Source organism: Melanotaenia boesemani, chromosome 10 (assembly GCF_017639745.1).
Source record: "Melanotaenia boesemani isolate fMelBoe1 chromosome 10, fMelBoe1.pri, whole genome shotgun sequence".
Classification (NCBI taxonomy): domain Eukaryota; kingdom Metazoa; phylum Chordata; class Actinopteri; order Atheriniformes; family Melanotaeniidae; genus Melanotaenia; species Melanotaenia boesemani.
This window is the reverse complement of record NC_055691.1, coordinates 12,733,963-12,760,027: the sequence shown is the minus strand read 5'-3', so window position 1 is coordinate 12,760,027 and position 26,065 is coordinate 12,733,963. Positions and strand designations below refer to the sequence as shown.

The 26,065-nt window shown below is 44.9% G+C and overlaps 1 protein-coding gene across 3 annotated transcripts in view; it reads left to right on the top strand.

The window, feature by feature from the left end:
* The window catches only part of LOC121646927 (c-Maf inducing protein), a 38,065-nt gene extending 13,708 nt beyond the window's left edge, over nt 1-24,357 (top strand). For 2 of the 3 annotated variants that reach the window (XM_041996055.1, XM_041996054.1), the window contains 20 exons: nt 2,304-2,429; nt 6,377-6,427; nt 6,587-6,748; nt 7,439-7,480; nt 7,747-7,809; nt 7,892-7,972; nt 9,035-9,138; nt 9,737-9,841; nt 11,145-11,582; nt 12,494-12,559; nt 14,191-14,217; nt 14,304-14,352; nt 14,435-14,542; nt 14,616-14,732; nt 15,166-15,306; nt 16,818-16,865; nt 16,957-17,103; nt 17,184-17,289; nt 17,367-17,437; nt 21,055-24,357. In XM_041996055.1, the coding sequence (XP_041851989.1) occupies nt 2,304-2,429; nt 6,377-6,427; nt 6,587-6,748; nt 7,439-7,480; nt 7,747-7,809; nt 7,892-7,972; nt 9,035-9,138; nt 9,737-9,841; nt 11,145-11,582; nt 12,494-12,559; nt 14,191-14,217; nt 14,304-14,352; nt 14,435-14,542; nt 14,616-14,732; nt 15,166-15,306; nt 16,818-16,865; nt 16,957-17,103; nt 17,184-17,289; nt 17,367-17,437; nt 21,055-21,108 (2,106 nt within the window). In that variant the 3' untranslated portion in view covers nt 21,109-24,357. The remainder of the gene's footprint in view (nt 1-2,303; nt 2,430-6,376; nt 6,428-6,586; nt 6,749-7,438; nt 7,481-7,746; nt 7,810-7,891; nt 7,973-9,034; nt 9,139-9,736; nt 9,842-11,144; nt 11,583-12,493; nt 12,560-14,190; nt 14,218-14,303; nt 14,353-14,434; nt 14,543-14,615; nt 14,733-15,165; nt 15,307-16,817; nt 16,866-16,956; nt 17,104-17,183; nt 17,290-17,366; nt 17,438-21,054) is intronic. The other variant, XR_006011731.1, reaches the window with a different exon arrangement.
* The last annotated feature ends 1,708 nt before the right edge of the window (nt 24,358-26,065 follow it).

Below are 26,065 nucleotides of genomic sequence, written 5' to 3'. Positions count from 1 at the left end.
TCTCCATCCTCTTGTTTCCATGGCAACACAGCACAGAGGACAGAAGAGAAGAGGAGCTGGAGCCTCCTCCACGATGAAAGCAGAGCAGAAAGAGATGTAATAAGAAAAAAAAGGGAGGATTGGAAGCAGAGAAGAATTGAAAAGAATGGGGGGGACAAGAGATGTGAGAGGCGGGGAGAGGGATGCAGGCAGTGCTTGCTCCTGTGCAGGATGTTGTATCTATGGTAACCTGGGCTGGTTATCCCTTCTGTCAGTCTCAGATCTGCTCTGCGTTTATCTCCCCCTCCTTCAGCTTCATGTTCTGCTCTTCTTTCTCACCGTGGAGTGCAGCACAGAAACCTGCAGCGTTGTCCAGATAGATGCTGACGTCTACTCTGCCACAGAATAAGACATCTCTCCTAGAACCAATATTTGCCATAGATGTCGTCCGTAATGAAAATCCTGTGTGCAGTTCCACAACAGGGATTTTGTGTGTTTATGTGTGTGTGTGTTTATGACAGAGGAGCCGGCTCTGTCCATCAGCTGCAGAGGGAGGTGTACATGAAGGAATAACATGTTTGTTCTTCAGCTTGGGGGAGGAGGGAGGGAGAGATGGATGGAGAAGCACCTGTATGCTGAACTCTTCTACGGAGGGACGCCGGCCGTCCTCTGCTGCTGCTTCCATGTAAATACTGACACTGTTATCTGTATGGAAGCAGCAGAGAGGAAGAAGAGACGGAGGCGGTGCAGTTAAAGCAGGCCTGCAGGCCGTGTTGGGCCCTAGCTGGGTACAAATAAAATTTATGTGAGCCTTCAAGACCAGTTGAAGTAACTAGCTAATAATAGCTAGCACGTTCGCTGGGGAAGTTTTTTTTTATTTTTAAAGTATTTTATTTTAAAGTTTTAATGAAAAAAACAAACAAAAACCAAAAATAAAACAAGAAGATTTTCCGGCTTGTAACTGGGATGCTGTCGGGTAGATATGACTACTTTCAGGAGCTTCTTTGGTTTGAGACGTCAGTATTTTTCTGCAAACTGAAACCGGATTTTATCTGAATATGTAAAATGTTTTAAATGTCGGTGCAGCTCAGCTGAAGTTCCTTTATGAAAGTTGGCCAGTTTCGCTCTGACTCATCATTAGCTCTTCATTCTCCTCACTCCTTCCTCTAAGCTGGAAGAAGTGTGTGTGCCTGCAGCCGTACAAATGTTTGATTTCTTTGTATACACACTCCCTTACAGCTTGCCGTAGCACATCCACTTGTTTACACTTGTTCTGTTTATCTTCTATTATCTCTGCTGGATTTTCTCTTTTTCTTGGTATCATTCTTCCCTCAGAGGAGCGAGCCCCATCGAGCATCTGTGTTTATCTACCAATGACATACCACTCCGTTACGTAACACGCTTTCAGGGATTTGTGAAATAGGTTTTCTGAAGAACTTGTCATGACCTCCAGCTGTGTGTCAGAGCTGGAGGAAAATCTCTCGTTTTCTGACTGAAAAGGGCCTCAAGGGAAGTGAAAGGCCTAATCACAAGGCCCTGCAGACGGGTCTGCTCGGGACATTTGTGTGGACATACCATTAATCTCCCATCAACAATAATTAGACCCAAATTATTTGATGACGCTGATTTCTGAGCAATTACTGCTGATTCATTTACTGCTGTTTCTATTCTTACAGCACAGCTGCATAAACAATTATTTTTTCACTCCTTCTACAGTTTGGAGGACAAACTTTGGTTCCCATGTGGCTTTTTCTGTGCTTTGGTTATTTATGTCTGGTTGATTCTCTCAAACAGTTCTGAGTCCGGAAACTTGTGGTCATCTGTCAGCGTTTCTGTAATTACTCTGAGACGAGCAAACAGGTTGTGGCCTGTTAGTCAGCAGCTCAGCTAGCTGCCGTAAAGCTTCTCCAGCTTGCTGCTGTGAAGCTTCTCCGGTAGCTGCCGTAAAGCTTCTCCAGCTTGCTGCTGTGAAGCTATTCAGCTAGCTGCCGCGAAACTTCTTCGACTAGCTGTCTTCTACATGATGTCTGCCAGTCTGAGAGATTAATGGCTTTGGCTAAATGGATTTTCTGCTTTGTTTATGCGTTCAGTGGCTGTTCACGTGTAACTACATCAAAGAAAGCACAGCTGATATTCGATAGGCTGAATGTGGGGCTTGTGTTTGGCTGGCTGTTTGCTCAGGGCAGGTTAGCCCAGGATATGTTTCTTTTTGTCTTTCTACCTGACTGCCAGTAAAAATAAAAGCCTACTTTTCCTTCAGTTCTGTTTACATATGCAGCATGAACTGTAAACTAATGTCCTCTTACTTTCTGTTTTGTCTCCAGCCCACGGGTTACATGGAAACGTCATTGTCCTACAGCTCCATAGAGGACCTGCAGCTCCTCTCCTGGGACAACGCTCCCAAGTACTGCGTCCAGCTCAGTTTCCCTGGAGACACCGTCCTGCTGCAGGTAATCCACGCACAGCGTCTCACTCCTAGCTAACAGAGACCGAAGCTGTATTTATACTTGTGTAGGGTTGGTTACGGCATCACAAACGTATGCTTTGCAGAGGGTATTAAAGGCTCAACGGACACCTGTTCCAGGCCTGACGTGCACCCCTTTTTGCAGCGTGAAAATCTGAAGTACTCCCTTCTGATTGGTCAGTTTGTGGTTATGTGTTTCTGGATTTCTGGATCCTCGTTGAATTTGTGTGGCAACCGCGGAAGAGAAACTACAACACAACGCCCTAACCCTACCTTCAAGGTATAAAATAAAGTCATGAAAAAGTTTACTGCTGCATGTAGTCAGTGTTAACTCAGGTTCCTTCCGCTTAAAGACAACTGCCTTATTTTATATTTGCGAACCAAGATGGTTGTGGACTTACTGGCTGCATGTTTCAGCGGTCTGACAAGGGAACTATTATTCATGCTGTAACATATTGACCTTTCTTTTAGGTGGTTTGATGCAAATTACATTAAGACTGTGTCTTAAAAGAGGTCTTTACTGTTTTGTGTAACAATGAAAATATGTACACAATATACACAAACACACAAATAAAATATACATAAATATTGGAAATAAACAAGTTTTACTTGAACCAAAATAACAAGCCTTCACATCAAGTTTACACTAAATAAAGGAGAAAACCAGAAAATGGAGGTGGTGGCAGATTTGGACCTTCTAGGACTGGTGGTAAATCTCCCTGGCTTCGTAAAGTGAAACTCTTCGTGTCTTAGCTAGATTGTGCAGCACAGTACAAGCATGCATTCTCTTGCAGGCTTTTTTGGGTTCACCACCAAGGTAGTTTAAGGTGGCAAATCTATGTTTAAGCACACCTTTGATGCACTCAGTTCCACTTGTTGAGCTGTGGCCTACACTATAGCAAAGTTGAGAATCATTGGTCACATTTGCAAATGGTGTCGTCAGCCAACGGAGCAGGGGGCATCCACTGTCACCAAGAGGTATGCCGTCTGGTACAAGGTCTGGGAATCTCCAGTGTATGTGGCATTCTCTCAAAATGTGGGAATCGTGTACTGAATGTGGCCATCTAACGGCACAGTTGGTGATTTGGAGGTCAGCTTTCCCAATCAGCTGCACATTAACACTGTGGTGCCCCTTACTGTTGACATATTCCCACTCTCTCTCATGTGGGGCCTGAATCTGTATGTGCAGTCAGTCACACCGATAATGCTGGGCATTCTGGCCACGGACAAGAACCTTCTCTTGCATGTCTGACATTTCCCCATCACTTTCAGGGTATTTTACATAGCTGCTCAGCATCCTGAAGCGTGCTGATGCCACTGCATGCACCACACATCCCACTGTCCATCTGCAATTACTACATAAAATGAGCCACAGGCAAAGAAACGCCAAGCAGTCAGCACCTGTCCTTCTGCTGTAAAGGCATGACTCTCGTGGTTCTTCATTGCAGATGAGGGTGAAGAACATTGCACAGGAATGAAATATCATCCCTCCTGAATCAAAACCTTACATACAGTTTGCCGTCGGCGTACTGCTGAAGTAGATTTGGATGTTGTATGGTCTCCTGCGATGCTGTACCTCATGCACAACTGAAACCACGTTGCTCAGGGTAATCATAAAACCTGTGCTATTACACCTGTTTTTAACTAGCCTTGATCGTATAGAAGGCCTATACAAAGTTTATTTTAGTAAGTGTGTTTCAAACATCATGGCAACCAGGACAAAAGGAGGCAATTTTTCAGCAGTAGAAACGTACTTCTAGAGGGCATTGGTGTCAATCAGGTGCTCTTCGGAAACTTCAGGGGACCTGGACAAAGCTGTGCACGAACGTAAGGAATGCGATTTGGGCAGGTAGAACCCAACATGTAAATCCTTGGAATTCTTTTGGTCTTAAAACTAAATTTAAGAATTTATCTTGACTTGAAGCAGGTTTGGACTAGTCTAGAAGTAAGGAACAATTAGTTTATATCCTAATTCATATGGTTTTTGTTTTTAGTTTGTCTCCACTTCAGTGTTTTTTCCTTAGTATATAAGTTGTTTTTCCTTATTGTAAGTAGTGTACTGCTTGTTCATTGGCAATGTTATGCCAACCCACTTAAAGATCAGCTGACATGATAATTATTCAACTAATATTGTGTCAGTTACCTCATTCAAGACAGTTATTTTTTGCAGTGATGGATTTCTTTTTATAAAGACAGACAAGCCGTGGTAACCCTACAGGTAAAGGCCATGGGGCGTGAAGCTGCGGTGGAAAAACCTCAAACCTCAAACAACAGAGGACCTTTCTGAGTCAGAAAAGCCACCAGCTGGGAACAAGCCAAAGAAGTGGGGAGAACTTACTGATGTGATTTCTTGGTATTATTGGTGGTGAGCGCTCCCAGACTTCACATGGAATTGTTCCAGCTGATACTGGAGAATCAATGGATCAATGGATTAATCTGGTCTGAAATACCCAACTGTGGATGGGATCTGCTTAAAACCCAGTCCACCTGGATTAATCCTGATGGATTATGTATGAAATACTGGCCCCAGGTGATCCCAGTGATCCTGATGGAGTCAGGATTCTGAGCGTGGAGGTCTCATTTAGCATCACGGTGGTGGTCCGTCCTCACTGTGGTGGTCTGTCTTCGTGATGGTGGTCCATTCTTGTGGTGGTGGTTTGTCCTCACGGTGCCAGTGGTCCGTCTTCATGGCGATGTTCTGTCTTTGCGGTGGCGGTCCGTCTTCGCAGTGGTGGTGCATCCTCGCGGTCGACCGCTCAGAGCGGCTGATGATGAAGAAAAGAGTTTTGTTTGCTGGTTTTCTGTCTTCAGATTGTGCTTCTGGTAGATTTGCTTTTGCTTGGGGGTGGTTTTCCTTGTGGACCTATTTTCTCTTCTGGGAATACTTTTTTTTGTGTGTGTCTTTTTTGTTTGTTTGTTTACTTTATCTTTCATGTTTTTTGTATTTCCTTGAGGAGTCTCTTGTGTGTGTTTAGTTCCATGTTAAGCTGCATTTCGTTGTCATTTTGTGTCCCTATGTCATATTTTGGATCTGTGCTGGTGTCTAGTCTCTGTTCAGCATCTTTTTCTGGGAATTCACTTTGGAATTATTTCTGCTTCCATGGAGTTATTTATGTGCAGTTGTGGCCATGTTGTGAATGTTTGTGAAATTTTGGATCTCTGAGTTTTTCTTGCTGATTGGATTTTGGACATTTAGCATTTTTTAGCTGTTTTTGGTCATTTTCTGTCAGACTTTCTTTGAGGATCTAGATCTGGATCCAGATCCCGTGCAACATGTGACTGCCAGTGTTGTTCATAGTGAAAGGATAAAGTTTTCACTGCACCTCGATTAAATGTGGAAGCAGTTGAACAGATCCTTCATGTGACTGACGGCGTGAGGTGTGTCTTACTCGTCTGGCCTGTGATTGGTTGTTTCTCAGCCAGGAGGATGGAGAGTTGCAGCAGCTATGTGGTGATGGTGAAGCAGGTGTTGTCTCCACCAGGTGAAGCTGAGCATCATATCAGACTGTTGGGTTCTTCACAGGAAGTAGTTGAGTTTTTAAAGTTCCTCAAAAGAACCTCCAGACCAGCAGCATGTTGTTGTTTTTGCTTCAGTCTGTTCATAAAGTTTTTGATAAAACTCCATCGGTTTTACCTTCCAGTGGATTTACTGTATTTTTATTTTAATTGTCTTGTATAAAAAATCTTGTACCAGTAAGGTTTTGATTGGATCTGATTGTTTTGTGTTTTATTTTTATCACCCTGCAGCTTTTGAAGCAAAATAAAATTTTCTGTGTAAACAAAAAAAACAAACAAACAAACAGGAATATAGTTTGGCCGTTTGAAGTCAACGTGTTTCAATGAACTAAATGTTTTTACTTGGTGAAACCTTTTAGCCAATGAAAATGTATTTATGTGATGTAACCAGGTTTCTGTTGTGTGTTTTTGTTTCAGGCTGCAAACAGCTACCTGAGGGACCAGTGGTTCCACTCCCTGCAGTGGAAGGTAACCGTTCTGTTGTCTTTAATGAACCCACGCTGTGTTGCAGAATTGTGTCCTGGTAGTTGAATGTTCAGCTACCCGGATTGTTTTCACTGTCGACAAGAACTCGTTCTCAGAGTGGCCTTCAGGGGCCCGTTAATCACCACGCTGTGTCTCCTACAGAAAAAGATCTACAAGTACCGTAAGGTCCTGAACAACCCGAGTCGCTGGGACGTGGTTCTGAAGGAGATCCGAGCGCTGGTGGACATGGCTCTGACGTCTCCTCTGCAGGACGAGTCCATCCACCAGGCTCCGCTGCACATCATCTCCACCCTGCTGGCGGAGGTAGCGTCATACCCATTACTCATGTTCCTCCCCTTACTGAGAAGGCGCTCGGTTGTCTGACAGGCAGCCATGACAAGGAAAGGAGCTCCAGACTCTTTGCCACCCCCCAGATTCACTAACACCTGCAAACATCTGGCTAATGTACAGCAGAAAGAAGATTCGTGGAACCCCTCTGCAGTAGATGTAGGAGCATGCCAGCTCGGCTCAAAAAGATCAATAATGAATTTATTCTCTGAGTCTCTTTGAGTCTGAACTGGTGTAATTACCTCAGAAAGCTGTGGCCCACCGTAGCCTGCTGGGTGCAGGATGATGTCTTTCTTCCATGAGAACCTGAAGGCATCACCAACCCGGGCCCTTCTGTAATTTGTGTTGAAAGTCTCCAGATGTTTCTGGTCCCGTCTTCGTGTTGGCTCTGACGCTGCTGTCCTGGTGGCAATGTGGCGGGGTTAGGGTTAGGTTAGGGTTAGGTGAGTGTGACGCCTCTCTGAGCCGTTCGGTCCCGCTACTGAGTGAAACTCCACAGCCAGCTTTAGCTTTACGTTCATGCACATGTTCTTGCATCGGTTTTCCAGAGGTGGTTTTAGCGTGCCATTCTCTCACACGTTAACTAAATATTGCAATGTTTTCTTCCTGCAGCATCTTCGGCCGTTTCTTTCTGTAACTTTACTGTTTTTTCCTTCTTGCCTACAGAACTCAAACCTCAGTGCTCAGGATCATGAGAACATCATCGTGGTGAGTTTTCTTCGTTAATCATTAGTATCCTTGGGTCTCGCTGTTTGGCTCTTTAAGCTGAAGAATTTTGACCCCGTCTCTTTTATTTTCGTACATTTGTGTGTTTTCGTGGGTGGACACCCTCGCTGTGGTTGCTGAGCTGAGCCGGACAGCTTGGTGCAGAGAGGAGTTAGGATGTTTGTGTTTTTACAAGCCTCCTGCAGCACCTCCCAGCCTGGGTAAATAAAAGATAGGATATGGAAATATTTGTGTGTGTGTGTGTGCAGGCCATCGCTCCTCTCCTGGAAAACAACCACCCACCTCCTGACCTGTGCGAGTTCTTCTGTAAGGTGAGGCGAGGACCGAGCAGCACTCAACATGCAGCTTCTGGAGTTTTTAGAGTTTTAAAGTTTCTCCACGTGTTTGTTGCAGCACTGTCGGGAACGGCCACGCTCCATGGTCGTGATTGAAGTCTTCACCCCTGTGGTCCAGAGAATCCTCAAACACAACATGGTAAGAGCGACTGACTCCACAGAACGAAGCGAGAGGCAGACTGAAGCCAGTACATTTGCTTCTATGCTCCTTTCATCTCACAGCTGAGGTTGTCGGCCTCGTCTAGAACAGGATTTCTGCAAACACAACTATGCAACAGGATCTGAACCAACAGTTTTTAATGATATTTTAAAAAAAAATCTAAATTAATGGAAAAATAATCTCTTGTTTAAATGTGTTTTATTAAAATCAGCTTCCAGCCAGAGGACATTATATTACAGGAGGTTGGATCATCTACCTAACAATCATTGACGTCAACTCATTTGACTAAATTCAAGCTTCCTCAAAATATCCTGAAACACTTTAGATGTATGGTCCAGTTAAAGAGCCTAAAGACTCCAGAGTACCCTGCAGCAGTTACACACTTACTGCAGGATCCTGATCGGGTCAATGGTAGATCTACACTCTTGGCAACTCAGTCTACCTTGGTGCTTCTTTCTGGTCAAGAAGCTCCTTGTTGACTCCATTGTCCCAGACGTGTGTTAGCCCTGGACTGGCTAACATCTAACTTCTCTAAACTGGTGACCCACTGGTTTAGACTGCATCAACTGGCTAGGAGACACTGCCACTGGCACTGGATAAGCTAACAGCTAACACAGGAACTCCAGTCCTGAGGGCCGGAGTGGGTGGTTCCTCAACTAGCATGTTAGTGACAGCTGGATTAGAGCATAAGCATTAGCAGGGAGATGGGCTAAAACTGAAGCTTCTGCGGCAGTCAAACACATTATTAATCCATGAATGACGTGGCCGAGCATTTAAAGTCCACAGACATATTTTCAACAGCTGTTTATCGGTAGATGAATGTGAGGAAATGCTGCTGTTTTGTCTTAATACGTATACAACAGCTCATTTTGGCCCTTCAGTGATATAAAGACATTGTATAGAGATCATGCAGAGCAGCAGATTGGAGGCATCATCTATGGGGTGTTTTAGTCACTATAAAGACCCATTTAGCAGTTAAATTCCTCAGCTTCAGTCCTCGGTGGACATCGGCTCACTGCTGCTTCTGTTTCTCTCTGGCAGGACTTTGGGAAGTGCCCTCGACTGCGTCTCTTCACTCAGGAGTACATCCTGGCTCTGAATGAGTTGAACGGTGGGATGGAGGTTGTGAAGAAGTTCGTACACAGGTGAGTCTATCGGCCTGATGGATGTGTGTGCATGTGGGATGTTGCCGGGACGGTCGGAGTGTGCATGCAGGATGTTGCCGGGACGGTCGGAATGTGCATGTGGGACGTTGCTGGGATGGTCAGATTGTGCATATGAGATATTGCCGGGACCTTCAGAGTGTGCATGCGGGACGTTGCCGGGACTGTCAGATTGTGCATACGAGATGTTGCCTGGACGGTTGGAGTGTGCATGCGGGACGTTGCCAGGACGGTCGGAGTGTGCATATGAGATGTTGCCTGGACGGTTGGAGTGTGCATGCGGGACGTTGCCAGGACGGTCGGAGTGTGCATATGAGATGTTGCCGGGGCGGTCGGAGTGTGCATGCGAGACGTTGCCGGGACGGTCGGAGTGTGCATGTCGGACATTGCCGGGACGGTCGGAGTGTGCATGCGGGACGTTGCCGGGATGGTCGGAGTGTGCATGCGAGACGTTGCCGGGAAGGTCGGAGTGTGCATGCAGGGCGTTGTCTGTCACTATCTATAAACAGGCCATACTGCAGCATCAATGTTGTGCTTAAGCTTCAGACCTCCTTCTAACCTGGTCATGTGTGTGTTGCAGCATGCACGGTCCAACAGGGCAGTGCCCTCACCCCCGTGTCCTGCCCAACCTGGTAGCCGTGTGTCTCGCCGCCATTTACTCCTGTTATGAGGAGTTCATCAACAGGTCAGTCTCACACAAACACACCAGAACTTGATGTACTTATTTTTCTCCCCACCAGGACACGATGTGCCGACTCTCGGCATCACCAGCTTTGGTTTCCGTGCACCGTGTCGCTTCTGCGTCACTTCATCTGCCTACAAACACATTCCTTATATAAAACTTGGCTGTTTTATCTTTATTTTTTGAGTTGTAGCTGCAGGAAGCCGTTACTGACGTTGGTTTGAAGTGGAGTCTTTCAGGTTTAAGCTTCGCCTTCATCACTGTTAGCTGTTTGTTTTTAAGGCTGCTGCGAGAGAAGCTCACGCTGTTGTTTGCCTCCATGTTTCCATTGATTAGACCATCTCGTGGCTGGTAATTTCCCACATCTTGCAGTACTAATATGAGGAAATGGTACAAGCAGTCATTTGCAGTTGTTACCAGGAAGGCAGGTCATCAGACCACATTATGCCATTTATAGCCTGAAACTAATGTGCAGCGTCCCACAGCGCTGCAGAAATACACAAGCAATTAACAAATAACAATAACTGCAAAATAATTAAATACTTAACATGATTATGTTAATTACGGAGAAAACTCCAAAGTTCCCTTTGAGGCAATTATTGTTTTAAATCTCCTGTTAATAAGGCAAAAAAATATTTTTTATAATTATTTATTATCTATATAATATATTTTTTATTATGTAGTCTTTAATTTTTTAAAGCATTTTTTAGAATACTTGAAAGTAAAAAATGTTATATATATTTTAAATGTATTTAAACACAATGATAGATTTTTTTCAATGAAAAGATATCAGATATTTTTTATTTAAATGTACATTTATTTATTTAAAATGTATATAAAAATAATAATTTGGAAATATGTTTTTGATTGATTAGAAAAATAATTAAAAACTCATCAAACAGCATATTTAGTATTTCAGGTGTGTTAATAAGTTAGGAAAAGAGAATAAAAATATTCAATTGTAGAATGAAAAAGGAGGAAAAATGAGGTCAAATATCTGGATGAAGGTTCCAGAAACATTTCCAGTGTGGGGAGAGAGAACCGGAGGAGCTGGGACTGGACCAGTTCTACCAGCCTTCACCTGATGGTGTTTGTCTGATCCACATCTGACCTCTTTCATCAGGTCTTTGTTTGGATATGAAGACAGAAAGTTCGTAGTTGGAGGAAACCTGCTTCATCTTCCTCCACCAGCCAGGGGAACTGTTTCAACCCATCCCCCTGGCTCTCCTCCTCCATCCCTCCCTCTTCCTCTCTATCAGATGTTTTTATGTTCCAACCTCTGATGCTTCTCCATCTCCCTCCTCAGTCGGGACAACTCGCCGAGTCTGAAGGAGATCAGGAACGGCTGCCAGCAGCAGAATGAGCGTAAGCCCCCGATGCCGCTCCGCCTGCTGCGTCCAGAGCCCCCGGCGCCGCCTCCTGCCACCCTCCTCCCCATCTCCACCAGCCCCAGTCCTTCTCCGCCCGCCCAGACAAACCCAGCCATCCCCATCTCCACGCCACCGCCCTCCCTGCCACTCTCTCCTCCGCCCTCCATCGTCAACTCCAGCGAGATCCTGGTGGAGCTGGAGCGGAACAACAACTCGGCCAACGGCAAGCGGAAGCCCGGGCCAGCGGGGGGCGACAGCGAGCCCAACCTGATCGACTGTCTGCTGGTCAGCCCGGCCGTCAACACGCTGTCCATCCAGCTGCCGGCGCAGGCGGACCGAGTGCTGGGCTGCTTCGCTCTCATCCTCAAGATGCTGTGAGTTCACGTCTGCTCCACACAAACACAGACATGAAACGCTTCCAGATCTCACCCTCACATCCCACTTTTCCAGGTCAGCTTCCCACTGATTTGCAGCTTGTTGGTTCTTTTCCAGCTTTGCTCTTTTATTTTTACTTCATTTCATCTACACGACAATTTAAAGTGCTCTTCACACAGCATGCCAGCGGGGTGAAGAATAAGCGTTAAATCAAACTTTCTGACTTCCTCATGGGGGATGAGGACCTGACTGAGAAGAACCTAGCAATCTCTCTTGTAAAAGTTGTGGTACTTAGTTTCAGTCCAGCTCCATGAATCTGTGACCAGATAACGTCCATGTGTTGCTTTGTGCTTTTCTGGAGGTTTCTGTCTCTTGCAGCTCACTTTTAAGTGGTTCTAAACTATAGTGAGCTAAATAAATCCCTAATTTTTTCCCATGTTGCATCAACTTTCACACAGCTGCTACATCAGAAGGAGGTTTTTCTGATTCAGAAAGGCTCCTTCTGCAGATCTGTGTTGCTCTAAAGCTGTAAGACTAATAAAACCAGGAGTCTGTGGCTGTTGGATCATAACCAGGTCATCTGCCCTGTTAGAGCATCAACCTGTGGGTGGGTCCCAGTTAGTGGAGGACCTGGAAGCTGCTGCCCAGACTGGACGAGGCGCACCAGCCTCAGGGCTGATAAGGGCGTGGAAGTGGAGGTTACATCACCATAATCCAGCCGGGTGGCTTGAGAGTGACAGTTTGTGGGTTTGTAGGATTGTAATAGAGCCGGAGTTACTAAACTCGGGTAACACGAGGTGGGCGGAGCTTGTGATGCATCATCTGTGTGTGTGTCATGGCGCCATCACCTTGCAGCTGCTTTTGTTTTGCAGGTGCTTTTCTCCTCATTCCTTTGTTTTCTATCTTTCAGGTCGGACTACGATGACTGGAGACCTGCTCTGGCCAGCCTGCTGCAGCCCATCCCCTTCCCCAAGGAGTAAGTATTCACCCATCACCATGGTAACACACTCTTCTGAGCAGTTTGGATGATGGTTGAACTCAGAATGTTTTTAATGAACTGTAGAAATGAGGAAGACGTGTGTGACCACGGAGGGCCAAATCTCCCGTCATCTTTATTTTTGTTTCTAACCTGTTGGGGCCCCTCGGCTGACGCAGGTGCCTTGCCTACCGGGGGGGCTGTCCCCCCGAGAGGCTGCTGTTTTTGAGCGCACTGGTTAACGTTTTCTTGTTTCTCTGGGACGCACCTGCTTCTCACCTGTGCCACCGTTGCCTTGTGGATGCTGCAGGCGTCATTAGGAACGGCAACAACACTCACCTGCAGCTCCAGGTGGACCGAGCCACTTCAGCTCCCACTAACTCATTACCACTACTTACTGGTAACAAAACACTTTGTTTATCACCGAACAGGTAACATAGAGTTCATTGTGAAGCAGAAACAGCCTTCTCTGACCAGAGACCGGCGGCTTGTGTGGACTTCATCGTCATTCAGGGCCTCTTCCCTGGTGTTGGCTCTGTTTCGGTCTTTTAATGTGTTGTCTCTTTTAGTCTCCTTGTGGGGTTTTTGGACCAAATTCTGGGTCTGATGCAGTTGCATTGCCTCGTGTTCAGATTTTTAGGACCACTGAATCAGAAGACTGGCTCTCAGATCTGAGCTTTGGATTTGTTTGGTCACAGTTACAAAACACATCAGTAAATAATGATTAGAATGAGGTGAGCATCATCTCATCGTCCTCAACTCCATGTGGCGAGTTGCTGGACCTGCAACACAAGGGTGCAGGATGTTAGCTGGACTGAAACAGACTATTCTAGCCCTGCGAGCTAGTTCACATACAACCCATGTGATTGGCCTTAGACGTTCATGCTACATATTGCTGCTGTCGGGTGCAAACCTTGTGTGGGCCGGTTTGACGCCTCCCGTGCGTCCAGAGCATAAGGAGCGACCTCGCCTCCCATGTGTCCAGCAGGTGAGGAGTGATGGAGCCTAGCCGCCACACTGGGATGCTGTATGAACCTTTTATCCATCATTTCCTCAGTCGTCACACTGAAAACTGACTGACTGAAGTGGGAGTTTAGCTATTTGCTGAATGATGATGTTGGATCCAAACTGTTTAAACCAGGCCATGTTGGTACTAAGGGGCCAAAAGTGGGCAAAGAAAATATTCCCACACCATTACACCAGCAGCAGCCTGAAGCATTGATCCAAGGCAGGATGGATCCATGTTTTCATGATGTTTCCACCAGGCTCTGAGCCTAGCATTCGAATGTGGTGCTGAAATGGCGACTCATCAGACCAGCAACATTTCTCCATCTTCTGTTGTCCAGTGTTGGTGAGTCTGTGTAAATTGTAGCCTCGGTTTCCTGTTCTTAGCTGACAGGAGGCACCCGGTGTGGTCTTCTGCTACTGGAGCGTTGCGTGGTCAGAGATGCGGTTCTGTAGACGCTGGCTGGAACCAGAGCTGATTGCCTTCCTGTCTGAGTGCATTTGAATGTTTTTTATTAGAATAAAGGTGGATTTGTGTGGGACTGATAAAGAACATGTCTGATCTCAGCTCAGTGGTGTCAACGATGCTGATCATGGTGTGTTTGCTCTCTTTTCCCTCCCTGCAGAGCTCTGGCTCATGCCAAGTTCACAAAGTAAGTACCTCCGTCACCTCCATCCGCTCTCCAGCGATGAAGGTGGGGTTAAACCCGCTGACGTTTTTGTTTGTGTTTACAACCAGGGAGCTGAAGTACGTCATTCAGAGGTTTGCAGAGGACCCGAGGCAGGAGGTGAGTGTGTGTTTGTGTGTGTGCTGCAGATTAATGTAGAAAGAGAGGAACTCAAACCTGTGTGTGTGTGTGTGGTCTCCAGGTGCACTCTTGCCTCCTCAGCGTACGCTCAGGTAAAGACGGCTGGTTCCAGCTCTACAGTCCAGGGGGCGTGGCCTGTGATGACGATGGGGAGCTGTTCGCGAGTATGGTGGGTTCCTGGACACAGTGAGGGCCACACGGGGTCGCTGATGCTCTGACACCTTCTGCTTCTTCTGGTGCAGGTTCACATCCTGATGGGCTCCTGCTACAAAACCAAGAAGTTCCTGCTGTCTCTGGCTGAGAACAAGCTGGGCCCCTGCATGCTGCTGGCCCTCAGAGGGAACCAGACCATGGTGGAGGTGTGTGTCCTCAGTCCTACTCTGTATACACTTTATTATCCAGAGGCTGGGCCCCTGCAGGAAAGGAAATCAATCGCTTTATATATTTAATTTTGTTGTTGTTGTTCTGGGACGAGTTTTTCTGAGTTAAAGTTTTGTTTTTCTTTAAAGCTGATTCATTTAAACAACAAATAATTTTGTTTATTGCAAACATTTAAATCAAGTAGAATTTTCCGGTTTCTTCTTTAAGATGGTTTTAAGAGGAATTTTTTGTCCAGACTTGGACCAGAGAATAAATTCTGGAAAATACTCAGATTAAAGCTAAGGTTAAAGTTCCTGGTTATAAAGCGCTCACAGAGGCGCCTGAGAAGAACAGTGGGAGATGTGTCCATGGTCTGTTCATCAGGAGAATGAAAAGCAGACGTGGCTGCAGCTGATTCTGTCCTGTTTCCAGATCCTGTGTCTGATGCTGGAGTACAACATCATCGAGAACAAAGACACTCAGCTGCAGATCATCTCCACCCTGGAGAGCACACAGACGGGATTTCGGATGTACGAGCAGCTCTGCGACCGCCAGCGAGAGCTGAAAGAGCTGGTGAGTCGCCGCCCAAACACCCGGAATGTCCTGCGGGGCCTGAAGGCAACACGCTGCAGAGGGGATGCCTCTGCAGAAAACCCAGTCAGCACCTTCTCATTACCGCCAGATTCCCGTTTGGAGTCACATGACCTGCTGCACATATGAAGATGCAAAGTTTAGACTTTTAAACCAGAGTTGGACCCTCTGAAAAACGAGATAAAAGTAAAACTGTTTTAATCTCAGAAAGTTTAAGCTTCACACCTAAACCAGAAAAATGAGTTTGTTCCTTCAGCTCTGAAACTGGTTAATGTAAATAAACACAGATCTAAACACAGACAGTGGTTTCTGAAGAACCCAGTTGTGAACAGGATCCAGAACCAGTGCTGTCTTCTCTGGACCAAAGCTCATTTAAAATGGCCAGAGGCAAAGTGGAAACCTGGATGAAAATGTGAACTAGTTCCTGGAAAGATGGACGACGTGTCCTGCAGACTAAAGAGGAGAAGGAGCATCCAGCTTGTTATCAGTGGACAGGTGAAAAGCTGCATCTCTGATGGTATGGCGCTGCATTTGTGCCTATGGCGTGAGCAGCTTCCACATCTGTGAAGCTCCATCAATGCTGAAAAGTACATGGAGGTTTCAGAGCAACATCAGCTCCCATCCAGACAACATCTCTTTCAGGGAAGGCCTTGTGGTTCAGCAAGACAATGGTGCATCCATCATGCATGGCTTCACAGGAGAAGAGTCTGGCTGCTGAACTGGCCTGCCTGCAGTCCAGACATTTCACCAGTACACAACATCTGGAGCATCATGGAAGCAGAAATCCAGCAACCAAGGTCCAGAACCATAGAGCAGCTAGAATCCTGTATCAGACCAGAATGGGACAACATTCCCCTCCTAAAACTCCAGCAACAGGTCTCCTCACTTCCCAGAGGTTTCTAGGCAGTTGTTAGAAGAACAGGGGCTGTTACACCATGCCGAACATCACCCTGAAACAACTTTTTACACTGTGCTGAACATTGCCCTGGAAATACTTTTTACAGATGTGTTGCTGCCATCAGATTCACTATCAGCTCATATTTTCCACCACATGGTGAAATGTCTCAGTTTCATCCTCTGACATGTTGTTGATCTTCTACTGGGGATAAAATTGGACTTGATGGGATTCTGGTTATTTACATTTTACACAGAGAAGAAACGTTTTTGGACTTGGGTTGTAAATTTTAGACACCTGGATTTCTTCTTTAGTGCAGTAATGATGTTGGTGAATTTGGCTTTGAAATGTAGAAAAACTTATAAAACATTACCAGTGAAGTATCTTCACATACCTTTCTCACAAAGACTTAATTTCTTTATAAAAAAAAAACATGTAAACATGAAGCAGTAAAAGCCAAGCTGGTAGTTAACATGTAAAGTTGGGATTTTCAACCAGCACCCTGCTGCTGCTCACCTGCACCACCTAGTGTCTGAAAAGAGTCCTGCAAGGCCTTCCATTCAGACGCCATCTTTGCTTTTTTTCCCTGTCTCCTCAGCAAAGGAAAGGAGGCCCCACCCGGCTGACTCTACCTTCCAAGTCCACGGTGAGACCACCCTGCTGCCTCTCTGTCCTGGAAAACATCAATGGTAAAAATCTTTCATCTGACCGCCTCTGTGGCCTCCTCTCTGCTGTAGGATGCAGATCTAGCTCGCCTGCTGAGTTCAGGCTCTTTTGGGAACTTGGAGAACCTGAGCCTGGCCTTCACCAACGTCACCAGTGCCTGTGCTGAACAGCTCATCAAGCTGCCTTCACTCAAACAGCTCAACCTCTGGTCCACACAGGTACGCCGCCCCCAACCGGCTGAAAGCCACCAGTCTGCTCTGCAGCGCCTCTAATGTCTCCCCGTCTGCTTCCTGTCTAGTTTGGAGATGCAGGACTGAGGTTGTTATCCGAGCATCTGGCCTGCCTTCAGGTCCTCAACCTGTGTGAGACTCCTGTGACGGATGCTGGTTTGCTGTCTCTCAGCTGTAAGAAAACACTCCACACACACTGACGTCCGAGCAGATGAATAAATCGGTGCCGTTAACAGCTCGTTTTCTTTCAGCCATGAAGAGTCTGTGCAGCCTGAACATGAACAGCACCAAGCTCACGGCCGACACCTACGAGGACCTGAAGGTAATTTTGCTTCAGGTAGATCTTGGAATCTGCGTTGCACACCTGCCTCTGAGCTGCAGCATGTAGACCAGCAGCCATTTTCCCTCAGCCAGCTAATTAAAACTCCTTTAGAGACGCAGATGTTAACAGACCTTTTGAAAAAAGACAGCTTATAATTTATGATAAATATCTGCTATATAGGAAATTTGTTGTCACTTTTGAAGAACAATATTTTTATTTCTATTTTTAGGTTTTAAAATAAAGGAAAACATGAAACTTAGACAGACGTTCTTCTATGGGATGTAGATATTTGTGGAATATGATGTTAAAAAAGAAAAAAAAGCCTATAGTTTCCAACCTAATGACAAGAAAATAGATGAAAAAATTATTCCTGGTACTTTTAGTGTCATTATGTTGTGGAAATTCAGTCTAATTATTCCATTAAAACCTGCATTTGTTATTATATCTATATTTAAAAACAATAGTTGTTCTTTAGCATGTTTAGCCATGTATAAAGAGCCATTGTGGAAGGTCCAGAGGGCCACTTGCTGCTCCGGAGCAGCAGGTTGAACACCCCTGATGTAGAGGTTTGTCTCTGTGTTGCACATGTCCATCTGTCTCTGAGCTGAAGGACGTCCCAAGCTTGCATTTTTACCTCTATAACCACGAAGCCTTGAAGAGCCTGTTAACATGTTGTGAGATGAATGCCGGTTGCAGTGGCCCCTTATGAAATTTTGCCTGGGGCCCCAACAGACCCTAGAACCGCCTCTGTATGTATGTGGACATCCCTGGTCTAAACAACCAGAGGCCTGTACGACAAAGCTGGATTTTCTCTTAACCAGGTAACTTCGGGGTGTACCCGGGGGCTACCAGTAGCCTGACCTCTTACCGGGTTAATCACCATGGTAACTTACACTGAACGCTAACCTGCCCCAGAGCAGGTTCTGTTCTGGATCAGAGATCAGTGAGTATAAAAGCTTCACCTCCTGACCAATCAGATCTCATGGGACATGTTCCGTCCATGTTTAAAAGAACCGGTCAACCTTGGTGAGGATGCTGGGAGGAGGTTAAGGACAGAAGTTTTTAGGGACAGATGCGTCCTTTAGATGGACCTGTGTAGCACATCAGCTGGACCGTGCTGCTTTTATCGTATGGCAGACACCACGTGAAGGAATGAACCCGGGTCACGGAGTGTTGAAGGATGTTTTTGTCCTGGTTCTTGACTTGTTCCCTTTTAGCTCCACCAGCGTTAATCTGAGATACTGAGCTGAATAATGGATGCTAACACATGGCAGAACTGCAGAACCAGCAATTTATTGAACCACAGCTACCAGTGTTGTCATGGCGAGGAATTAATATTCCAACACAATATCACACAGGTGCCGAGCCTCTAAAGACCTGGATGGAAACCAGAAGCACTCTGAGCGCGCAGACCTCCATCAAGACATATAATAGTTTTTTCTTCTTTTTTTTGGCCAATGATTGCGAAATTATTTTTGTGTTAGGGATCATTTTGCCAGTAGAGTTTCTATCTCCCAATAATAAAAAATCCTTTAAAAAATTCTTGGATCCAGGCGGTGATCCGGTTTACCCCCAAAATGTAATCACTTGTTCTTTTATTACATTTCTGACATTTCCTGAAAATGTAACCACAGTACGTATTTATAACCTCGGAGTCGCTCTGGCCGAATGTGTGCCATGATAACGTGAAATTGAGGGATCAGAGTGCTGTCCAGGAAATAATGTTTTACTAATTTGCGCTTTAACAGCGTTGGCAATTTCTGCCAGCGTTCCTTCCTGGCTGTTGCTACGGCAACAGTGCTGCTTCTGGCCTGGATGATGTGTTCAATTCTTTATATTTCCTCAAGAATGATAGTCTGCTCCTCCATGGCGGAGTAGCTGCCCTGAGGGTTTCTCCGTGTCTCTTATTGGTCAGACGCTGCTCAGATGACTCCATGACCTGGGCATGTTAGTCCTGCTGCGGCCTTTGGATACAATGCTGATCGTATTCCAAAGGCAAACTTCAAATTTAACAGAAAAATCCTCTTTGCAGACTGTTTAAACTGTTCACATGTTAAAAAGAATGAAAACATCTACAAACACGTCTCACGTGTCATGTCAGTGTATTTTATAACCAGTCAACCTGTCACACAGAAAACTCATTTCCACAGAAATGAAAGAAATGTGGACAGAATTCGTACCCGAGACGTAAATCCATCCACTGTATTGATGATCTTCTTCCTTTCAGCAGAGGAGGTGATCGGCAAAGCCAGGGATGCCAACTCCACTCGTATTTATTGGGCCATTTTTGTAGTTCTTTGTAGTTTTTTTGTTTCCTGTGTTAGGGGTGCTGCTGATGGAAAAATGAAGAATTCCTGTTAATGAAGGCTGGTGGGCTGAAACCTATATTTATGATGTAAACAAGTTTCCCCGATCCGATCCAAAGTGCCTCCAATAAGAACTCTTGAGTTAGAAGATGTGAAATAGCTTTAATCAGATATCATCAGATCTGATAAAGAGAGAACCTCTGGAGAAAATTCTCCCAATTTCATCCAGGAACAGGTTTAGTTCTAGATCATTTTTATATACTGTTCTGTATAAATGATCCAATCATTCTGCTGGATCCAGAGAAAAATGCTGGTAGTTGTGGACAAGATCCCAAACTATCTGCCACTGTGTTTACCTATGACCTCATGTTCATTCTCCATTTTGCTCGAATATGCGCATGCAACATGTTGCTTTGCATTGACGCAAAACTAAACATAAACGTACGCTAGTAACACATGGCAGCCACGATACATGCACATCAAGTTGTTAACAGCAGGTATATCCTGGTAACAGGCGGACGTATAACGGGTGGGCATGCCACAGGTCGATGTGTAACTGGCGGCTGTGTAACGAGTTGATGTGTAACTGCCGGTTGTGTAACGAGTCGATGTGTAACTGGCGGGAGTGTAAAGGGTCAATGTGTAACTAGCGGGAGTGTAACAGGTCGATGTGTAACTGGCAGTTGTGTAACGAGTCGATGTGTAACTAGTGGGAGTGTAACAGGTCGATGTGTAACTAGCGGGAGTGTAACAGGTCGATGTGTAAATGGCGGTTGTGTAACGGGTCGATGTGTAACTAGCAGGAGTGTAACGGGTTGATGTGTAACTGGCAGTTGTGTAACGAGTCGATGTGTAACTGGCGGGCGTGTAACGGATCGATGTGTAACTAGCGGGAGTGTAACGGGTCGATGTGTAATTAGCGGGAGTGTAACGGGTCGATGTGTAACTAGTGGGAGTGTAACGGGTCGATGTGTAACTAGCGGGAGTGTAACAGGTCGATGTGTAAATGGCGGTTGTGTAACGGGTCGATGTGTAACTAGCAGGAGTGTAACGGGTTGATGTGTAACTGGCAGTTGTGTAACGAGTCGATGTGTAACTGGCGGGCGTGTAACGGATCGATGTGTAACTAGCGGGAGTGTAACGGGTCGATGTGTAATTAGCGGGAGTGTAACGGGTCGATGTGTAACTAGCGGTTGTGTAACGGGTCGATGTGTAACGGGTCGATGTGTAACTGGCGGTTGTGTAATGGGTCAATGTGCAAGTACTAGTCATCAACCTGTCTGTTTTCTAACTGTGGCTGTCTCCCTGCAGGCTAAACTCCCCAACCTGAAAGATGTGGATGTTCGCTACACGGAGGCCTGGTGATCGTCCTCAGCCCCCCTTATCCACCACACAAACACACACACACACACACGCACATGCACACAGTGATGTCATCACCATGAACGCTACCATTAAACCAGGAACTCTGACATCATCCTGGTAGGAAGAGCCCAATCATGTGACTGGTGGAGCAGCCTTATCTTCTTTATCATCTTCATCACCGCCCTAGAGTGACGTGTGGAAGGAACTGTCAATCCTGCATCGCTTCCTGGACCTCGCTGCTCCCTCTACCTGCAGGGAGGAGCTTTTTACCGCCATTAAAGGACATTAAGGACGATTCTGGGACCTTCGTCCTTCATCCTGTCTCTCATAAACAATCTCCCAGATGTGGCTCTGCCGAGTTTCCCCTCCCATCTCTGAGGAACGTCTTGTTTTTGCTGCCATTGTGCGATGGAGTCCGGATATGCTACATCACATTCTGGACGGTCCCAGAACTGAACCATGATGTAGCTTCTTAAAGGGACAAGCTGGAAAACCACATCAGGTTTTCAGGTTCTGGCTCTGTCACTGGAGAAATGAGGTGCTACCTCCCAAGAAAAGAAGACTGTGCCTACTCCTCATTTACATCACACAAACAAACAAACAATAAGCAACATTTTTATGGACGTGAATTAACATATTTTTCCAGACATCTGTGCTTTCATATAATGTGTTTCTATCTAAAACCTGATGAACCACAGCCCTCCGGGATAGTGAGGTGGCCATGACCACGTCTTTTCATTTCCTTTTGGTTTCCATGGTGATGATTTGAATTGAACAGCTGTAGCTGGGTGGTCTGGGACCGCCTCATATTTATACATGGTCTCTCCTGGATGTATGGAGACCACATGTTCTTCTGGTTTTATTTTTTTTTTTTTAATGCCAACCAAAATGAGAGCCAATCATGGGTCTCCCTGTTTGCTGCCATGATGGAGGCCTGTGGCATGGACCGAAGCAGACCCATCACCAGCTGAAAGTTGGACATTTTCACGTTTGCAGAGGTTTGGAGCGGAGGGGACACCTGCCAAACACCCTCTCTGACCTGGTCCAGGATGCCAACGTGGAGCTTTGCGGCCGCCGGTGTCTCTGGTGGAAACGTCGGCCATAATGGGACGAGCGACGGGGGCGTGAAATATTCCCCCTCGCTGGCTCCCTCCACGCCACGCTGAAGCTGCCCTGACTCACTCTGAGTGCTTCTCCTCGCCATCTGTGGTGGACCTGGGCTCAAACATGTCTGACTGCATCCATCCATATAATTTATTGGCGAACCAGAGGACCGGACACTGTCCACAACGACATGCCTCGTTTCCTATTTATAGGTTGCCATGACAGTTTTGTGTTTGGCCCCAGCTCTTGTTGGGGTCCAGCTTTAGGACATTTCTCATTTCCTGTCTGGTGTACATACCCGTGTATATAGCTCTCTTCTACTTTCCTCTCTTCTTTTTCTTCTTCATCTCTTTTCTGTACTTCCCAGCGTCCTTTTGCCAACAGGCAGGCGTTGCCTTCATCTTAATGTGTGTGTGCTTGTATTTTTTCACACAAAGTGCACTGTAATCTAAACAATATCCTCTCATTAGTTTCTTTGATTTGGTAGGTTTAAACAAAGATTGGTTTCCTGTCTTCAGTTTTGTTTTTTTACTTTTTTGTTTTTTTTTTGCATGTACATGTCGCTGCGTCATCTAACAGTTTTCATTTAGTAATTTTATTTTCTAAATGCGATAAAGGGTTTGATCACTATATGCGGTGAAGAGATCCCATCCACTGGTTTTCTTACCAGGATCTACCCGTGCACCTTTTGGTGGAGACAGTTCAGGTATGATAGATACTGATTTTCTAAGAAGCCAGTCACACTTTTTGGCACTCTTTGGACTGCAGCTAAGACTTATTCATTGATATGTGGCCATACATATATATATATATATGCTAATATTTCCTCAAGAATGTTGTTCAGATAATCATATCAGAGGTGGAACACACCGACTGTTATTTTTTTAATTAAGTTGGTGGTTCCACATGAGCAAAGCTGATAATTCAGTCTAAATTTACTGTAGTTTCATTTTATCCTTTATGTTTTCTTCAGTGTGCGTGTTTTAAAGGAACCACTGCCATTTGGAAAATAGATTTTCATGTTTCTTGAAGAGCAACCGATGAAGAAAAGGGATGAAAAAATGTCCCGTTTACTGTGATAACATCGAGCAGCCAGTTGGCTCAGCAGGAAGACTGGAAACCCCGTCTGCATCCAAACCCGCTTCACACGGCAACCACATCAGCAGCAGGTGGAGCCCATTCCCCAGTTAAATCCAGTTAAAACCACTTCGACCTGATCATGATGATAATGATGATGACGATGATTGGTGATTTTGAGAACTCAGTTTTTTGCTTTTCTACCAGTAAAAAGCTTTTGCTTTTTTTAATTGAATTAGTTATTTCTTCATTTTTTAAAAAATTATTAATTTATTAAAAAAAATTACATTTTTTTATAAACTTTTATTGTTATTATTTTCCTAAATGTATTCAGTCAGTGTCGGTGTGTGGGATGGTACTTGGCCAACCCAGATATATATGCACAAACGAAAAATCTTTTTTTCTTTTATATGAAAGAGTTAAACTAAAATGTGTTTAAGATGAGGTGGACAGAAATATTTACCATGGTTGGAAGAACCAAGGAAAAGGAGTTTTAGTTCTCTAGTCGGAAGCCTGCAGGTTTAACGAAGGCTGATCAGATCAGAATCATCTTCAGGCTTCAGCAGATCTGGTTCCTACACGAGTTCCTACATGAGTCTGACTCGTGTCCGGGTGTGTTTGAGTCTGAGTTGTGTCCGGCTGCACTTAAGTCTGAGTCTAGTCCGGCTGCGCTCCAGTCCGAGTGTTTAAATCCGAGTAGTCTCCAGCTACACTCCAGTCTGAGTCGTGTCCAGGTGTGTTTGAGTCCGAGTCATGTCCGACTGTGCTCGAGTCCTAACGGTAGTTGTAGGACAGCTCTGACTGAATAAAAGAAGAACTTTTCCCTTTCCCTGTAGAAAAAAGGTTTCTGGGCAGCTGGAAAAGGGTCATCCATTGTGTTTCTCTCTTTTTCAGTCGCATTGATCTGCTTCTCCTGCTGGGTTATTATCATTATTGTTATTATAATTATTATTATTATTACTGCTGCTGCTGCTCTGTGGCTGTTGTAATAAAAATACAAAAGATCTTTGACAGGAAAAATAATGATGTGAAATAATTTCATTGGAAAATAAATTGTCTGTGAATTTGTTTGTCATGTGTCTTTATTTAGTTTTAGGAGACAAATATTAAAAAATGAAATAGTTTCTGATTTGGAGAAACATGCACTTTCTCTTTAATTATTTTCTCAGATGTTTAGCTAATCAGGTTTGTGAGCAGTTAATGAGCTTTTTGGGAGATGACATCCAATATTCTTGATGGGTCTCCTTCCCTCCTGAACCTCTCTCCATGATCTGACCTCAGTTAAGTGTAGGAAAGCATCTCTATGTAGTCTACATACTACTTGTAAAATGTTCCAGATTGTCAACTTTCAGATGAAGTTGACAGAAAATGTTAAAAGTTGTTGCTACACTGATATTCTATCATAAATGTAGGACATTAGCGTTAAATTGTGATGTATGTCCAGTAACTACAATTTACAGACTATTGGAAACAGTGACAGCTTCTCTGATTCCAGCAGCATTCATTGTCATTGTTTCGATAAGCTTCTTCAGTGTCACAAGATTTATTTCCATTCAGTGTTGCAATAATGTTTCACCAAGATCTTGCATTGATAACTATCATAATCATCAGTTTCACAACACCACTTCTGTAAATACCAAGGGATGTGCTGACCTTTTCAACTTTTTCAACTTTCAGAATTACAAACTAAATCTTCCTGCTTCCTGCTTCTGTCCCCTACTGACGCTTGCTGCTTCGCTCTCCCCCCCTGCCTGCATTTTTCAGCCAATATTCTCATTTTTCTACTCAAGAACCTCGTGAGCAACGGCTCCTGTATACTCATTAATCACTGGGACTGTATTTTGTGGTAGATTTGGTTGGATACTGCTATTTTTTTAAGACTTACAATCTTGTCAGTGTCATGTCAGCGTGGCCTACAAATAGCAGAAGCCTTATCTACAGTTACTCAGGAGCTAAACCTAACTAGCTGCAAGATGCCGCCCTTCTCTACAGATGACTTTTACACACTTCTACAGAGGATCAACATGCTGGTAACAAAGATTCAGCAGCTCGAGGTGAATGTGGAAGTGAATGGATTGTGTGGAAATGAAACAACCTTGTCTTTAATAAAAAAAACAGCAGACAAGATTGTGCTGACATACAGCTAATTAGCACAAACTTAGCTGGAAAGAAAAAGGAGGACAATGTACAAGGTAATAACTCTTTCACTGATAGTCCTCCCTGGAATGCTCTTGGTGCAAAGCCAAAGAGTAAATCATCTCACAGGGAAATGGGAGGACAAGTAACAGGCCCACGATTCTAAATATCTGTAATGTCTTTGTTTTATGTAAAGCACTTTGAATTGTCCTGTACATGAGATGTGCTATACAAATAAACTGCCTTGCCTTGCCTTACAGGAGAAGTATAAAATACAAACAATTTTACTTGCAAGTTGAGAGTGTCGTCCAGACACCCAGCCCCCCCTGTACCACCATGCCAGCTTCATGTTTCGGATGTGTGGAGGGTCCAGGCTGTGTAGATAACGGCAGTCGTGATTTTTCCCAGGTCCAGCTGGACCCCTCTTTATTAGAAGGTTCAAAAATGTCTGTACTGTTTGGCAACAGAAGGAGAAAAGTAGCTCGGTCAGAACACAGAGAGCTGCTTTCTAAAAGGATTCTAAGTAGAGTTACCATACCCTGTGAGCCACAGCGTGCCCCCAAACATAGGGTACATTAAGTTAGCTTTATTAAATGTTAGGTCATTACTAGGGAAAACATTTTTAATTAAGGATTTTATA